The sequence below is a fragment of the Sarcophilus harrisii genome, chromosome 3 (genome assembly GCF_902635505.1).
Source record: "Sarcophilus harrisii chromosome 3, mSarHar1.11, whole genome shotgun sequence".
Lineage (NCBI taxonomy): Eukaryota > Metazoa > Chordata > Mammalia > Dasyuromorphia > Dasyuridae > Sarcophilus > Sarcophilus harrisii.
In genome coordinates, this window is record NC_045428.1 from 38151617 (window position 1) to 38169973 (window position 18357).

An 18357-nucleotide genomic window follows, 5' to 3' on the forward strand; every position below is an offset into this window, starting at 1 on the left:
TTTTTCCTTTTTCTTTTTTTCCTTTTTTTCTTTTTCTTTTTTTTCCTTTTTTTCTTTTTCTTTTTTTTTCCTTTTTCTTTTTTTCTTTTTCTTTTTTCTTTTTTTTTTCCTCTTTTTCCTTTTTCTTTTTTTTCCTCTTTTCTTTTTCTTTTTTTTCCTTTTTCTTTTTTTCCTCTTTTTTCTTTTTCTTTTTTTTTTCCTCTTTTTTTTCTTTTTTTTCTTTTCCTTTTTTCTTTTTTTCTTTTTCTTTTTTTCCTCTTTTTCCTTTTTTTCTTTTTCTTTTTTTCCTCTTTTTTTTCTTTTTCTTTTTTTCCTTTTTCTTTTTTTTCCTCTTTTTTTCTTTTTCTTTTTTCTTTTTTTTTTTCTTTTTTTTCTTTTTTCTTTTTCTTCTTCTTTTTTTCTTTTCTTTTTTCCTCTTTTTCTTTTTTTCCTTTTTTTTTTCTTTTTTCTTTTTCTTTTTTCCTTTTTTCTTTTTTTCCTCTTTTTTTTTTCCTTTTTCTTTTTTTCCTTTTTCTTTTTTTCTTTTTTTTCTTTTTTTCTTTTTTCTTTTTCTTTTTTCCTTTTTCTTTTTTTTTTTTTCTTTTTCTTTTTTTTCCTTTTTTTTCTCTTTTTCTTCTTCTTTTTTCTTTTCTTTTTTCCTCTTTTCTTTCTTTTCTCTTTTTCTTTTTTTTTCCTTTTTCTTTCTTTTTTTCCCTCTTTTTTTCTTTTTCTTTTTTTCCTTTTTCTTTTTCTCTTTTTCCTTTTCTTTTTTCTTTTTCTCTTTTTTCTTTTTCTTTTTCTTCCTCTTTTTTTCTTTTTCTTTTTTTCCTTTTTCTTTTTTTTCCTCTTTTTTCTCTTTTTCTTTTTTCTTTTCTTTTTTCCTTTTTCTTTTTTTCCTTTTTTTTCCTTTTTTTTTCCTCTTTTTTCTTTTTCTTTTTTTTTTTATCATAGTAACTTTTTATTGACAGAACCCATGCCAGGGTAACTTTTTACAACATTATCCCTTGCACTCACTTTCTGTTCCCATTTTTCCCTCCCTCCCTCCACTCCCTCCCCTAGATGGCAAGCACTCCTATACATGTTAAATATGTCACAGTATACCCTAGATACAATGCATGTGTGCAGAACCGAACAGTTAAAAGCCACTAGAGTACGGTTCTGCTATAAAAATGTCACTGCTGAATGGCGATCAGACATCTTCATCATATTCTGGAACAGTGTGGAACAGAAGGGAGAAAATCAGGAAACTTGCCCTTCCCGCTTCCCTCTTCCGCCCCAACTTAATTTCCCCTTAAATGTGTTTCCTAATCCGTTAAAAAACAGGCCGAAGACGAGGGAAGGACTAAACCAGCCTTTATTAAGCGCTTTACTGTCTGTATCTCATGTCTTTTCTTTAAATATTTTTTTAAATTTTAAATAAACACAAAATGGGAAGGGGCAAAAAAAAAAAAAAATGCCGCGTGCCCGGCGGAACGTGAGAGGGTGCGGAATCACGCGATGCGTTTCCGCTTCGGGAAGACGTACATAAGGAACGCCGCGCGTTGTTTCAAAGCCGTCGGGCTGCTATTTCCTTTGTTGCTTTCGTTCCCCTCCTCCCCCGTTAGCAGCACCCACTTCACGCCCACACTCTCCCCGGGAGGCAGGTGCTTCGCTGTCTCATCGTACACGTAAAGGAAACTGAGGCAGGCAGAGGCTGCGACTTGCGCAGAGTCCTCAGCTCGGAGGGATCTGGGCTAGGTGGGAACTCGGGATTTCCTGAATTTTCCTTTTTTTTCTTTTGCCCTCCCTGCTTCCTGCATTCTTCCCTCTTCCTCCCCCCCTCGCCCTTTCTTTTCCTCCCCCCCTCCCGCTTCTTCCTTTCGCCGATTCCTCTCCCTTCCCTCCTCCCCAGCCTAGCCTCCGAGCGGCCTCGAGGTAGGGCCCTCACGGGCTTCCGTCGCCCTGCGTAAGCTGCAGAGTGAGCGAGGGTTCGCGACAGGGGGCGGAGCCTCCGCTCTCCCCCCGGAGGGGCGGTGTCTCCTTTGCGCTTCCGGAAGACTTCCGGCCACTTCCGCTGCTGGCAGGCCGGCCGGCGCAGAGGCGGCCGCCGCGCCGGGAGAAGGAAAGTGAGAAGGGGCGTGAGGAGAGCTCGGCGGGGCCGGGGCCTGGCCCGGGGCCCGGGCGGCTCCGCGCCATGGACCGCGACCTCCTGCGGCAGTCGCTGGGCTGCCACGGGCCCTCTCTCCTGTCCCTGCTCCGCAGCGAGCAGCAGGACAACCCGCACTTCCGGGGCCTCCTGGGCCCTGCCGCCGACCCTGCCCGCGGGGCGCCGCCGCTGCAGGCCAGGTAATGGCGGCGGGCCCGGAACGGCCCGCGCTCGGTGGGGATCGGAGGGAAACCAACGCGTGCTCCGCGGCGGGGCGGGCCGGGCCGGGGGAAGCACTAGAAGCGCGCACTCGCTGCGGGGAGGTGAAGGCACGCTAATGCATGGGGGGGCGGGGGGGGAGCCCCTTAGTTCTCCCATCTCCGTCTCTTAGCGCCGTAGCTGAGTCCCGGGCTGGGGACCCGGACTCCCCCTCCCTCCTTCCCGGGGGGATGGGCCCGAGAGTGACCTTGGATCCGTCACTGTCCCAGTAGCCCATGGGCGCCTGAAACCCTGCGGAACCCTCGGGTGCGCCTCTGTGTTAGTCACTCCACTTCTCTCGGATCCGGGATGGAAGCTTCCCGCCTGCCCTGCTTCCCTGCACCTCTTCTCTCCGGCCCACACCTTTCCCTGAGTCACCTTTCCCAGATACCCTTTATTCCCCTCCCGCCAATCTTTTCTCACCCTGGAGTTCTTAGAATACCTTGTCCCCGGATCTCGCCCGAGAGGAGAGTCAGACTGGGACTCCTCACCTCTGAACTTAGGCCGCCGCTTCCCTGTTGCGCAAAAAGTTTTGCGAGCGTTTGCAAAAATCGCCCTGTGGCGTTTTTATGTCTTTTGTGCCAGGTGGTGCATCCTGAAACTTTTGTAGATTGATTGATTTATTAAAACTACTCTTCAAGGTAGGGGATGTTTCTATTTTCTAGGTGTGGAAACTGAGGTTCAGAGTTTTAAGTGACCTCTGAAAGGTGCCAAGGGAAGGTTGGGTGACCTTGCATCCGGGACCCGTGTAATCAGAGTTCAAAGAAGGGGTTTTATTTTCCCTTTTAGGAAAGAGAGGAGAAGTGACAACCTTGAAATTCAAAAGTTTATTTCCAGAAAAGCGGATCTTCTTTTTGCTGTTTCATGGAAACAGAATATACCCACAGTTTCTGAAATCAATGAAGAAAATGAAGGTAATTTCTCTAGGAATACATATGGCCCAAGAAGGCATGCTGCTTTGTGACTTTGGGGAAGGAAGTGTTCAGAAGCAAAACTGCTGCTAATCTGTTCTCCTTTCTCAATTCTTGACTCTAGACTATTACGCTGTTATGCCACCTTTGGAACAGTTCATGGATGTCCCCAGTATGGACAGGAGAGAGCTTTTTTTCCGAGATGTTGAACGTGGTGATGTTGTAATCGGTCGAATCAGTTCCATCCGTGAATTTGGATTCTTTATGGTGTTAATATGTTTAGGCAGTGGCATCATACGGGATATATCCCACTTAGAAATTACAGTAAGTTTCTTTTCTCCTTTATTCCTTTACAATTTAGTCTCATTTCTCTCCCTCTCCCCCAAGATCTTAAAATTGAAAGCTAGAACAAAGTAAAAGCAGTTATTTAGGTCACCTCATTATTACAAAGTAAGTATCCAGAATTTAAGGATAAACTTGAATTCCTTAATTACTCTGAATTTATGGGTCATCTGAATGCACAGTTTGTGTCTTTGTTATATATTCCTGCTTTATGATACATATATTCTAACAAACATTTTATGTTTAGGAAATGTTAATTAGTTATAAACATTAAAAATTAGCTGTCACTCAATTGATAACTGTGAGTACTAGGGCCACTTCATAAATATTGAACAAAAAGGAAATAAATTTATATATGAGAAGATCCCTTTATCGATTTTTTTTCTTTTTTCTTTCTTTTTTTTTGGGGGGGGGGGCGTTGAGGCAATTGGGGTTAAGTGACTTACCCAGGTTCACACAGCTAGGAAATATTAAGCATCTGAGACCAGATTTGAATTCAGGTCCTTCTGGCTTCAGGGCCAGTGCTCTATCCACTGTGCCATCTAGCTGTCCCTTTTTCTGTTTCGTTCACTTGTTTTTTTTGTTTTTTTTTTAAACATTCTTTTGGCTCTAATTATCCAATTTGTATTTTTTACATAATCTCTTTGGGAAACAAAAGGAAGCTTGCTTTGGCCTTTTAAAATATAGTCAAATGTCAGTAGTAGCCAATAAGGTAAACTGTATTTTAGGCTGACTTAGCTCTAGGTACCCTTTTAAAGATTTGCTAATGACATTAAATGAACATTCCTCCTAGTGTATGTTTAGGGAAAATTTGGGGAGCCCTCCTAGTGAGATATTTTACATATATCCTCTTTTGTTTTAAAAAATGTAGCTTAAAATGCTTTTGATGGTTATTGACATCAAGGTTTTAATGAATGTACAATGCTTTTGTCTACAAGGGGCCTTGCCAAGACCACATTCCTTTAATATAAAAGATTCTCTGAGAAGTGTACTTAAGATGAAAATGTCACAAACTGATGTAAATTTGTCCTTTGACTCTGAAAGAAAAAATGTAGAATGTAAGTTTTGTGTTACAGTGGCACTGTCTTACATGATACCAAGACATTCATACAATCTCTCTTTTTCTTGGTGACTACTTTAATGTCTCATATGTGCATGTTCAACTTTAATGTCTCATACATGCATGTTCAGAATACTAGAGCTCAAAGCATAACAACAACTGTCCAGCATTTCACAACCCAGATTATAGCATAGGACCAGTAAGAGATCTAAATTCTTCACCTTGAACTCTTTTGCCTTTTTTAGCCTCAGCAGAACACCTTGTGGGGCATTGATTGGGTGCCTGAAGGTAGGAGGAAGAGGATGCAAGGGAAAAGAAAGCCAGTCCTTTCATTTATATATTATAAGCAGCAAGTATTTTTTGTAGTAAAAGTTTGGTGGTAAAAATGAAATATATGTAAAATACTTTGAAGACTGAAATGCTATATTATTGTCAGTTGTTAATTTGTGAACCAGAGCTTAAAGAGCAGTGATCCACACTTGCAGTGGTTATGGAATTTAGACATAAAGGATAGCATGAAACCATTAGCCATATACTTTTAGTTGAAATCAATTCCTCTCTAATCTTTTCCTCTAACTAAAAATGTTTTAATGCCAAGAGGTTCCTCTTAGGCACAGTACCTGCTACTGATTCTATTCCAACTGAAACTTATGAGGCATGGGGTCCATTGCACATGCAAAAGCTTATTCCAAATCTTCGAGGTTATTTGATAGCAAAAGGAGATTATCCCCCAGGAGTTCAAGGATATTTTCATTGTCCTTCTGTGTAAAGAAAAAGGAATTTAGGCTGTCCACTGACCATCACAGGGTGATTTCTTTTAGTCACAGAATTTTTGCCAGAAGCCTCCTTATAAGGCAGATCCTTCCACCTGAAAGATGGCCGTCTACCCAAAAGCCAGTACGGCTTTAGAAAGAGTTAAGAAATAGTTGATAATGATGTTTACCACCTAACAACTCCAGAAGAAAAATGCAAGGAGCAGAACCGAGGTCTGCATGATGTTCTGACCAAAACCTTTGATACTGTCAGTTGTGAGGGCTCATGGAAGCTTATGGCAGAATCTGGCTGCCAGGAGAAATGTGGCAACACTGTATGCCAGTTCCACTGGCACACTGATTCTGGATGATCAGTGGTGCTCTTGAACATTCCCTGTCACCAGTGGAGTGAAACAGGACTGTGCTTTTGCTCCCATGTTTTTTAGTATGCTGTTTTTAATTTTGTCAGATTCCTTCCAACAACAAAAGCTTATTACGTTGACAAAGATGCAAGCCAAGACTAAACTGGAGAGAAAATTGGTGAGTGACGTTGTTTGCAAATTGTATACTCAGTGCAGCCTCTGGGGCTGAGATGCCATAAAATATGCATCAGTTCTCTACTGCTTGTGCTAATTTTAGTCTGACAACATCAAGAAAACAGAGGTCTCCAGGAGCCAGCACCAAACCAGTCACACATGTAACCATCAGATGAACATATATGGAGAAGTGCTGAATATGTTCACCTATCCAAACAGTAGATGTTCCATGGATATCCATATAGAAGATGAAGTTGACGCTCACATTGTCAGAACTAGCTCAGTGTTTGGGAGACTGAAGGAAAGTGTGACAGAGGAGAAAGGTGTCGGACTGCCTTACAAGAGCCATTGTGCTGACTTTACTCTTTTATGCCTGTGAAAACTGCACTGCGCTGTCTGAGGAGACTGAATTGTTTCCATCTGAATTGTCTTGGGAGGATTCTGAAGAGAAAGTACCCAGACAATGAAATCCTTTCTCAAACTGAACTGCCAGGAATTCAGACTCTCCGGCAAAGAGCACAACTCCGATGGACTAACCATGTTGTTCAAATGGCAAATGAACATTTGTCTAAAAGACTAAAGAGACTCTCATAAAGCAAGCATTCACATGGAGGTCAGAAGAAGTGATAAAGGATACTTTGAAGGTTTTGCTAAAGAATTTTGGAATTGGTGAGACTTAGAGACAATTGGCATAATACCATCCAGTATGGTGGGCCTGCATCAAGGAAGGCACTGGGCTCTATGAGCAAAGCGGAATCACTGTAATTCCCAAAAAAAGAAAGAGAGAGAGATGCGCAAATCTAGGGACATCGCCACTCCAAATGTCCATGTGAACTATTTGAGCCTGACATGTAGTAGAGCCTTCTGGCCCAATTGTGATCTGATCATCCATATTTAGACACACTCTGTTCTTGAGATTGAAGGACAACCGACCGTTTTGTTTCTGCTTAAGAGATCTTTGGATGTGCTATTAACCCCCAACCTAGAATGCCCCCTTCGCTCTTCTCTGCTATTCCACATTTTGAATTCTCTTTAAAATATAGCATTCCTTCAGATATTTAAAAAGAGAGCTTTTCTGTCATCTTCCAAGTGATATCATCTCCAGTGCTCAAAAAAGATGAATAATTTCTATAGCCTATTCTCATTTAACATAGTTTCTAGACCTATCAACCTTCTATAATTTGTTATTGTCCCTCTCAAAACATAGCACTTGGATTTGAACTCAGCATGGCAAGTGTTGTCTCACCAGAGCAGAAAATCTAACCCTAATCTCTTTTTAGTTGGACACTTTGCTTCTATTAATACTCTACTGATCACATTGGCTTTTTTGGCACTACTGAGTTTGCAAGTCTTTGAAAATGCTGAATCTCTGACAAGAACTGCTGCTAGCCAAATTTCCCCTATTTTGAATTTGTCAAGTTAATTTTGATCTAAATATAAGGCTCTACATTTTTCATTTTTTCATTTTATCTCACTATTTGGAGTCCATTCTTTCATTCTCTCCAGATTGCTCTGAATCTTGACTTTGAATCTCAACAATCCTTTGCATTTGCAGATTAGGGAAGCTGCCATCTGTCTTATAAGACTTGATAGATGTTGAATAAAATATAACCTTGCAAGCAGACCACCATAAAAGTCAATCTTTTGGGTGTAGTTCATCCAGCTGCAAATCTATCTAATTATACAGTCTTCTAGCCTACATTTTTCCCTTTTGTCCAAAGAAATATTTAAAGACTTTGTCAACTACTTAGCCTAAATCCAAATCCAATGCCTGTGGCATTCTCAACATCTACCACTCATTTGTTGTAGAAATTTCTTTTGTTTGGTACGGCTTTAACCCTAGTAATCTTTAAGTGATCATAGTTTTAGGGCATTACAAATTTGGTGGTAAAAGGTTTTTGTCAGGAATGACTGTGAGGAATCAAGTGGTCGTGAAGTGACCAAACTTGCTGGACCATAAAAGGATGTTGTAATGGGCAGTAAGGATATTAAGGAGATTAAAGTGACCAGATTATAGAGAACCTTGAATGTTAAAAATTGATCTTGTAGACAGTGTGGAGGTTATCTACTGTGGAGTAATATTACAACACGATTGAGCCCTGAGCTGCAGGCAGGAGATTCAGGACAAAACAGTAATTGGAAGGCTCTTCTGATAAACTGGGCACGTATTAACAAAGACTTGAGATGCTAGAATGTTAGCAATTTAAGTAAAAAAGGAAGGGGACATGCTAGTAGATGAGCAGGACTATTAGAAGGTCGGTAGCAAGAAGGAGAAAAGCTGAAGGCATTCCCAGATTGGATTGTTCTAAACTTTGGGAAGTTGATGTTGGTTGCCTCATATTTTAATGGCTCTCTCTTATTTTTAATTATTACAAAGAATTGTTCTTATATTATAAAGCTTTTGTTTCATTACCTCATAATTTTAAATACTTTACTACTTTGGCTAAATGGAAAATTCTTTTTTATGAGATTCTTATTTTCAAAATGGACCAGCCAGTGTAGTTTAATACAGAAATTTTATTTTAATAAAATTCACCACACAGAAATTTTAATTTAATAATTAAGCTCTTTTAAAATTAGAATTGTTTACTTTTTAAGTGCTTATATTAACTTTTTGGCAGTTATTTTTAGTAATTGGGTAGAGAAATAACACTGATTTTTCAAATGATCAAATTTTTGTCCAACTTTTTTTGTCTCTACTGTAGGCTCTTTGTCCATTAAGAGATGTGCCTTCTCACAGTAACCATGGTGATCCTTTGTCTTATTATCAAACGGGTGACCTCATAAGAGGTAATCATTTCTGTTTAATAGAGGTGAGAGTAACATTTTTTTAAGCAAATTTATAAAATTTTTCCTAATATTTTCAGCTCGTGTTTTTCATATTTTTTAGCTGGAATTAAAGATATTGACCGCTACCATGAGAAGCTTGTTGTATCCTTATACAACTCTTCTCTTCCACCTCAACTATCTGATATGAAATTAGGTGTAATTAGCTCTGAAGATCTCCCTTTACACTACAGGTAATAATAATTATAGATAACTCATTGACATTTCAATTTGTGGCATATTATCATTAACTGATAGTTTTAATATCAACAGAGTTCCTCAAAAAAAATCTAATATTTCAATATTTATTTCACTGATTAGATTGTTTATTTTCTTTTTGTAATTCTAAAAGAAGGAAAAGTTCTTTTTTATTCCGTGTTTAAAGAAATGGATTCCATTTTGTACAACAAGGAAACCTTTTTTAAACTGCAGGCTTTCTATTTGGGGTGATAGAGAAAATACTAAATCTTCCTATAGACATTAACTATTGAATTACAAAGTTACAGAATATTTTCTGTTATATAGCTAGCCTATTGTGCTATCATTTTTTCCTTATAAGTGAGGAAACAGGCCCAAAGAAGTTAAGCCACTACTCCGGGTCATACATCCCATGCACATCAGAGACCAGACTGGAACTTGGGTCTTGACATTCAAATCCAAGGCTCTTTGCACTGTTTTGTGCTGTTTCTCTATCTTAAAATATATACATATCATTAAGCTTAGGAGATGCATACTAAAGTTTGAGAAGTACATGCTGTGTAAAACTCATATTTTTCTCTGTTTTGTTTTCTTTAAGGAGGAGTGTTGAATTAAATAGTAATTCTTTAGAGTCCTATGAAAATGTCATGCAGAATTCCATGGGATTTATGAATCCAGGAGTGGTTGAATTTCTACTAGGAAAACTAGGAATAAGTGAATCCGATCCGCCATCCTTAATGAGAGGCCTCCAGAGGTAATACAGGAACTGCCTCTTACTTTGGGAGGGGGAAGGGAGGAAGAATGGGGTTGAAAAGTCCTAGCATGCATCATAGACTTGGGCAGTGTAGCCTGTCAGAGGCTTAGAGGAAAATAAATGGCCATTAATTAGGTAAGAGGAACATCTAGGTCGATGAGGGCTGAGCTTAATATAGTGCTCTGGCTACGCCTTCTTTCTTTCCTTGAGATTTTCTGCTGTTCTAAGGCAAGCAGGAGCCACTGTTCCATGAGGGAGGAGTCCCAACTTCCTTAATCAGCTCCAGGCTATCTTGGTTTTTGCTGAGAGAAATACTCAGGGTAGGAAAAGCACTCAGTACAGTGGGAAAAACTAGAGTTTAACCAGGATATTTCAAGAGTCTCTATATGGCTGGAGGGGCCTGGACACTGCAGAATTAATTCCAGGGCACCGTGGGAATGATGCAGAATAGCTAGTAAGTACGTGACACAACTTAGCCTAACATGCAGTCATCATGGCTCTATTCAAATCCAGTGATTCCCTTATCTTGGGGGACAATTCAAAAGCATGAATTCATTAAGTATTTTTCGAACTCCTGTTGTGTGCCAGGCACTGTGCTTGGATGTTTAGAAGACAAAAACAAAACATTTTCTGTCATATGCTGCTCTGCATTCATATAAAAAGAGAAAAACTAGGAGCAAACAAAAAGGTGGAAAAAAATTTTTTAAAGACATCTTTGGAATGTGGTGTTTTAATAATATGAGAATTCTTATGTTATCATTGACGAGTTAACAATGACAATTCTTGATTTCCAGCCCTGTCACACTACATGAGTGTGTTAGCAAAGACTAAGGGACAAATTTTATGCAAATATCAAATATATAGGGTTCTGATTGTATTTTGTTTCTATTCTATAGGACAAATTTCTCTGAAGAAGATTTTGCTTTAACATTAAGGAAGAAACAGTCTGCTTCCTGGGCTTTAAAATGGTATGACAATTTTTTTTTTTCCTTTTCTCTGAAATATTGTAAAGAAAAGCTAAAATTTACAGATGGAAGGCATTTTTCTAATGTTACTGAAACCTGTTTGCCAATTCGGGATTGTAAAATCTTTAGAGGTATCTCTTCATAGATAAGACCTAAGGGAAACAATGTTAAATGAACCATAATAGTTTAATATTAAGTTAAAGGCACAGCTTCTCAAACATAGACTGGTTGACAACTTCAGAATAGAGAGGACAGTGTCCCAAGCTTCAAGGGATTTTTTTGCAACTTTTCTGAGATAATTTTGGGGACCTTTCTAAGTTTTTGGTTCTTCCAAGGTGCTATGATCTAGGAGTGGTGAGTCACCACAGTCATCTTTTTCCACCCTGGAACTGTGATCAAGGGTGTAGCTTTACAAGCTCAGGTGTGCTGGTAGAGTTCCTCCTTGCCCTGGGACTAAGACCTGGGTATTGATCCAAGTACGGGCAATGGAACAGAGTCCTGGCCCAAGTGCCGACAAGGGACTCCTGTAGTCTTCTGGCCAGTTGTGTGACCTCTTTATCATGTGGGCTGAGAGCTCTAGAAACCCCTACTGCTGCCCACTGTTCAGTCACCCCCCCCAAGGCCTACTGCTGGCTAGCTAGAGTGTGTCACCTACAGTGAATTATGCTGCACTCTCATGCCAGTGCAATGCGCTTTTCCTGCCAATCTGCTAAGTTGTCTCAGGCTGGAAAATTGTTTCACACCATTCTTTTGTGTGTTCTTCCATTCCAGGATTTGTTTGTGGGCACTATTTAAGGTTTGGAGGGGTTTGGGGAAGAACTTAGGGAGTCTGCATTTTTCCTACCACCTTTGTTCTGCCTCCCAAGATCTAAATATTTCTAAACAGAAAAGATTCTTGATGAGAATACTACTTGATAAACAGCTGGATGACAATTACGAATTATATAAGCAAGTTATTCTTATTGTGCATTTTGTGGCAAGTGGAGTTGAGAGGATAGTATGGTACATCCTATATTTTTAATTGTAAAACTTGAACTGTTATTAAATTGTGGTTCAGTTTTCTAAGTTCAGAGAAGGATCGTTAAGATTGTCCATGGCTGATGAATACGTTTTTGGACATAGCAATGTTAACCATCTCCTAAATTTTGGAGGCATTGCAGTCTGAGTAGAAAGAATAACCTTACCAGAATAACCAAAATCCCTGGAAGTACTAAAAAAATTTATTGATAAAATTAATTTTTTAAAATTAGGAAGTTATTACTACTGCTATAAATTTGGTTTAATAGTAATTATAGAAAATGTGACTTTTTTTCTAGTGTGAAGATTGGGGTTGATTATTTTAAAGTTGGCCGCCATGTGGATGCTATGAATGAATACAACAAGGCCCTGGAAATAGATAAACAGAATGTGGAAGCTTTGGTAGCACGTGGAGCATTGTAAGTGACCTTTCTGTGGACTGTGACTTTTAGGAAATATTATAGCATAAATGGCATTGTTTTTAGTATATGAAGTATTTACTGTATATTTGTAATTTTTGTACATTTGTGTCACTCTAGATATGCAACAAAAGGAAGTTTAAATAAAGCCATTGAAGATTTTGAGGTGGCCTTGGAAACCTGTCCAACCCACAGAAATGCAAGGAAGTACCTTTGCCAGACTCTTGTAGAAAGAGGTGGCCAGTAAGTGTTGCATTCTTTTTCTATAAACAGCTGTAGATCTAAGATGACCCTTTACAGTGAAACTTTTATAATTAGAATGATTAGGGAATCGAGTATTTCAGTAAATTTGTTATTGGACAACAAATCCTTGTTGTCTTCAACTTCTTGGAAAATTTTTCTAAAACTCTTAGAAGCTATTGTCTAAGCCATAAAAAAGGACAATATATTGAATATAACTGAATGTTTATTTTTTGATTCAGGATTACCATTCTTGATTGTGCAATATATACTTAGAAGATAATGGACTGTGCCCTTCAAAAGTTGGTCTTTGGGGTTGTTTTTAATCTTCTCTCTGATAAAAGTTTTATGTTGCTACCATCTTTTTAATCTTTCTCATAAAAATAGTTCTTAATTTCCTAATCAAGGTTAACTGTATTCTTTTAATCCATTTGCCATGTATATTCGATCAAATGGCTGTATTATATAGTAAAAATGTATTCATTCAGACTAACCGGAGAAAACTCCAGCCCAAGTTGTAGAGTGTCCGTGAGAGAAGAGAAGGGATGAAGAAATAATGGACAGAGATCTGGCCTCAGAGCCATAACTCTGGGTTCTAGAACTGTGTCTGGCCTATACTTGCCATTTGACCACTCTGAACCACATCATTTAACTTCTTAGGGCTCTGGATTATACATTGTTATATAAGTGCTAATCTACAGTGCTAAAGTCAGAGCCCTCAGTATCAGTGAAATAGGTCCAGTTCCTATAGCCTATCAAGCAAATAGAAATAGTTTCATTTTTATACTTTTGATCAAAGATACAGTACAGCCATATGGATTTAGAACAGGAGGTCCCTAATGTTGTGTCACAGTGGATAGAGCACTAAGCCTAGAATCAGAAGTACTTTTCCTAAATTTAAATCTGACCTCAGACACTTAGCTTGTGTGGCTCTGGGTACATCATTTAACCATGTTTGTCCCAGTTTCTCCTCTGTAAAATGAGCTAAAGAAGGAAATGACAGACCCTTCCAGTGTCTCTGCCAAGAAAATCCCAAACAGGGTCACAAAGAATCAGACAAGACTGAAAAAGCACTGAATGACAAAAGTTAATGTGTTTTGGAATGAGTCCGTAAGGGACTGCCTTGGAGATGTATGCCTTGTTAACCTTCCCCCTCTTGTCCTGTCATTGTTCTTCCTTTGCCAAACCCTAGTCTGGCATTACTCCATCAATCTACCTGTTCACTAGCTGCTGAATGGAGTTTGAGGAAGTCATCCAACCATCTAGATTGGGTACAATGTACATTCAGGTTATCCTACCTAAGTTGGACTCTCACTGCAGTAAGGCAATCCTTTCATCCCTTATTAATAGGTTTCCTTATCTCTTCCAAAGAAACTATTCCAAATCTTCTCTCTTAAAATCTCTCATATCTCCCCTTCTTATCTTCACACAAGAGAATCTCTCTCTTTATTGAGATAATTCAGGATGAGCTCCCTAATTCATTTCAGCTTCGTCTCAGATCCCTTGACATGTCACCCTTTTCTCTCTATTCATACAGCCTGTCGTAAGCCCTTACCGCTTCTGCCTTTGATTGTGGCAGCAGCCTTCCAAGAGGTCTCCCTGTCTCAAGCCTCTCACCGCTTATGCATTCTCTATGTGCTGCTGAAGTGATTTTTTTTTCCTTATGCATATTATGTGTAACCATGTTATTTCCCTATTCAGCCAGCTCCTTTGTTGAACTTTTGAAAGCATTTTATAAACTTCGCCCAACCTGTCTTCAGCCTCCTCCTATCTTCCTCCCCTTCCCATGCTGGCCTGATTCTTCCTCAGACACAATGCTCTTATTCCTTCTCTTTTCTAAATTCTTCCACTGCTAATAGCTTCCTTCTCGATTACCCTCTTGAAGGCTGGGTATCATTTTGGGGAGGCGAACCCTTGCTTAGTTTCATGTCAGATCCCAGCATCACAGAAGTTTCCAAGGAGTTGTCATGTTGATTGAGCCCCTGATTCCATAAAGCAATCTTAACATTATTCAGGTATGCCAATAATTCTCCATTTGATAATCATAAATATGAATGTTATTGTCAGAGCACAACTAATTTTAGTTCTTTTAGCATTTGTCTCCTCAAAAAAGAGGTGGGGGGATTTTAGGGTCTGTTTTTCCTTGCCTTCTCATCCCCACAACAGACTCCTGGAAAATAAACAGCTAATTTCCATATATCTATAGAGGAAAATATTCCTTTTTACAAACCTTTTCTAAACTTAGGCTAGAAGAAGAAGAAAAACTATTAAATGCTGAAAGTTACTACAAGAAAGCTTTGACTTTGGATGAGACTTTTAAAGAAGCAGAGGATGCATTATCGAAGCTTCACAGACATATGCAGGTGATTCTTTATTTTCCCTTAAACACTTAGTAACAGTAATAAACTTAAAAAACAAATTTTTGATTATTAAATTTCCTTCTAGGGAAAAATGAGTTTAGAAAATGAGACTATTCCCAAAACTGTTGCTTCTTTCTCACAAATTTTACTGTTTTAAGTTCTGTCCCTTTTTGTAGTATGAAATTAAATTGATATTGACTTGAGGTTACCTTATTTTCAGTGTTCAGAACAAAAAGAATTTTAATTTGCATTCACAAATTGAGAATTCAGATTGCCCAAATGTATTACGGAGTTTTGAAACTATTAGTGCTTATTTATAAAATAAGTTGATAAACAATAGCCCTCTCATTACCAATGATGCTATTATAGTTACTTTAATGATATGTAGTTAAGATTGTGTTTTCCTGTAATACTGATGATGATGTTTTCTCATATGCATTTTCTTCTGAATTGGACCGTTGCTGCTGTGTCTGTGACATCTGGTGCTGCTCATCCCCAACCACTAACTGGAAAATGATTTCTTATGTAAATCATGCATCCAACTGGGCTGCGATATTTTTTAAAATGGTTTGTATCCAAACATGGCAAATCCACCTTAAATACGTTTTTGTTGGATTCCCTTTATTTGGATTATTTGTAAAATGCATGTAACTCAATTTAATTCAACTTTTTTTCTTTTTTGATTATTTTTCTTGTCTTTTCTCATCTATTCTATTTGGTCTTCCTGTTTCACTGCCCTGGGTCATGGGTACCAATGCAATGGTTTCCCTTTTTTAATGGAATACCAACTGCAATATGGCCTTCAATCCTCTACTGGTCATCCTGATGATTAATGCCAAATACCTCTGTGATAAATTTTCATATGTTTAAAAAATCCACTTATTTGATGTTGGAAATATGGTGATGTTGGTATGTTACTTTTGGTAATGGTGGGGGGCTGATCTTGTGAAACACTGGGGTTCATATATTCTGCTATGTTTAATGTGTGGTTTTTTTTGATATCTGGGTTCTAAAAGAAATCTTTGGAATTAAGAGAAAAACAAGCTGAAAAAGAAGAAAAGCAGAAATCAAAGAAAATAGAAACAAGTGCAGAAAAATTGCGTAAGCTCTTAAAAGAGGAAAAAAGGTAAACCCATAACATTCCGTTTATTTCAATTAAAGTGTCTACTCAGTTGAGTTCAAACACCATGTAGCAATAAAGTAAGTAAACAAATGCAACCTTCAGTAACTAACAAGTTACTGGAGTTTCTGCTAATTGCAGAACTATATGGTATAATTAATTGCCTTCCCTTAGAGTATGGTGACATATGTCCTTCCCAAATGGTGTCATAAATAGTAAGCACTAAGTTGTTCATTAGGACACCTTTCTCTTTTATTATACACCAAATCTTAAGTTAAAATCTTAAGTTGCTTAATCACTAGGAATATATAAAATGGGCTTACTATAGTGTAAAGAGTATGCTTAGAACTCATCTAATATGTATTAGGAGAGAGTCATTTTAAGAAACTTTAATTTATGGGGGCTAGGGCAATAAAGTTTTAAAATTAAGCTAAGCACATCTTACTTTATGGTTCTAGAGTAGAATGCAGAACTGAAAATTTTGCAGAATTGAAACAGAAGAGGCAGTTATTTTAATTATATAATTGTTTTAGCCCCCCCTCCCCCCCAAAAAAAAAAAAATTGTAATTTTGTTTTCCATACAGAACTCTGGGTACCCCGACAGTGTGAGATGTCATGGGTGGATAAGCAATTATCTTGACTGTTGGGCATGACAAAAGATAGTTTTAAGCCAGAAGTGGAAATGTAGGTTGTCTAATTATTAATGGGGCTTCATGAACTAACTACATTTTTTTAGGTTAAAGAAGAAAAGAAAAAGATCTACTTCTTCCTCTTCAAGTATTTCTTCAACTGACCAGGTGGTTTCTTCTTCATCATCCTCTTCCTCTTCTGGTCACAAAAAGCATAAGAAAAGGAAGAGAAACCGTTCAGAGTCCTCTCGAAATTCCAAAAGACATTCCTCCAAGGTTTCTTCGCATCCAGATCAGAATAGGAAGGAGGAAAGCTACCCGCTTCCAGCCAATACCTCAGCATCCTTTCTTAACCAAAAACAAGAGATGGAAAAACTGCTAGAAAATCAGGGTAGAGTAAAAGAGAGAGAAAGAGGGAACATTCACTCTTCATCTGCTGAAATTCCGGATAATTTTGGAGGTAGGTCTGAAGATTCAAGGGATTTTTATAATAGCTCTAGAACTCAGGCAAGTAGTAGCAAAACTGAAAAGCCATATAAGCCAGATAGATATTATTCCAGTAGACGAGATTTCTCTGGCTCATTCAGTAAAAATTCAGATGAAAAAACTAAAAATTTGAATAGAAAATTTGAAAAGGGAACAGAGGGAAGAAAAGAACATTATAGAAAATGGGAGCCAGGTTCAATGAGATATTCTACTTCTCCAGCAGGATTGGACTGTTCATGGAAATCCTTTGAAAAAAGCAAAAAATATGCAAATACTGGATTACATGATTTTAATAGAAATGATGAAGAGCAAAGATCACAGTTAAATACCAATCAAAAGAAAGAATCTGAAAATAGGGAAGAAAATTATGGGGATGAGATAGCAGAGAATCTTGAAGAAGATACATTAAATGGTAAAGAGCGATCAGAAAGCAATGTTAAGAAAAATCTGCCTCAAAATTTGCTCACTATATTTAATCAGATTGCTGAATTTGAAAAAGAAAAAGGAAATAAGCAGAAAAACTGAGTAGGTGCCAAAGAAATAGTCTCATATTACTAAAGGCCATTAAAGTGTTTTTTATCTCCACTGTCCTTTGGACATTTATGCAGACTTCAGAGAACAAACACACTTGCATTTTTCTATTTAAACTGTACTGACTTCTCTGTAGCACCTTTTTCCTAGCCAGGTTATTGATCATAAGCAGGATTTTAATTTGTAACGGATATACAAACATCATTTTTTAGAAAAGAACAAAGTGATTGAGTTAAATTTGTTTACTTGAAGATGTTCCCATATGATCAGAATTGATCTTTTTGTATGATTTTACCATATCTCTTTGCTAACCTCCTAACAAAAGTAGCCTTTTGGTTAGGTTGAGAGAAAATTAGATTTGCACTTTAAAGATTCAGGCCATGTTTACTAAAAACTAATGATTCCATTGTCATTTTTCTATTGTTAAATGGAATTGAGCCTTGAGCTTCTGAAAGGGTTTATAGAGTGGAACATCTTGGATGTGCCATTCTGTATCTGTAAAGAATTGTTTTAACATTAAATTTTATTAAAAACTCAAATAGCTTCATTTATATTGGCAGGGCATTGGTCTCTTGTTTCTATCTCCATTTAAGTGCACCTATTGGGGAAGGAAAAAAAAAAAGGTTTCTTGGAATCACCTTTATGAGCAAAAGCCATGTGACATTTTAATGGGCTATACCAGAATGATTCTGGTTATTTATCATACTGTTTCAGGGTTCTTTAATAGTTTTGTGTTTTGTGGGTTTTTTTTTTTTTTTTTTTTTTTTTTTAATCTAAAGCCTATACAACTCGATCATCTGATCATCCAATTTCCTAACCAGACTTGTCTCTGGATGACTCTTGTCTATT

General features: G+C 37.9%; 1 protein-coding gene across 2 annotated transcripts; it reads left to right on the forward strand.

Annotated features, from left to right (window-relative positions):
* Positions 1-1532: 1532 nt before the first annotated feature.
* On the forward strand, positions 1533-18047 carry TTC14 (tetratricopeptide repeat domain 14). Of its 2 annotated transcripts, none has more exons than XM_031957720.1 (12): positions 1533-1716; positions 3152-3276; positions 3398-3597; positions 8669-8753; positions 8854-8983; positions 9586-9741; positions 10638-10709; positions 12023-12142; positions 12263-12385; positions 14628-14745; positions 15759-15868; positions 16599-18047. In XM_031957720.1, the coding sequence occupies exons 3-12, from the start codon at positions 3412-3414 to the stop codon at positions 17500-17502; spliced, it is 2004 nt and encodes a 667-aa protein (XP_031813580.1). In that variant the 5' UTR covers positions 1533-1716; positions 3152-3276; positions 3398-3411; the 3' UTR covers positions 17503-18047. The 2 variants fall into 2 exon arrangements, with proteins under 2 accessions (XP_031813580.1, XP_031813579.1); XM_031957719.1 differs by lacking the exon at positions 1533-1716 and adding an exon at positions 1979-2304.
* Positions 18048-18357: the final 310 nt, after the last annotated feature.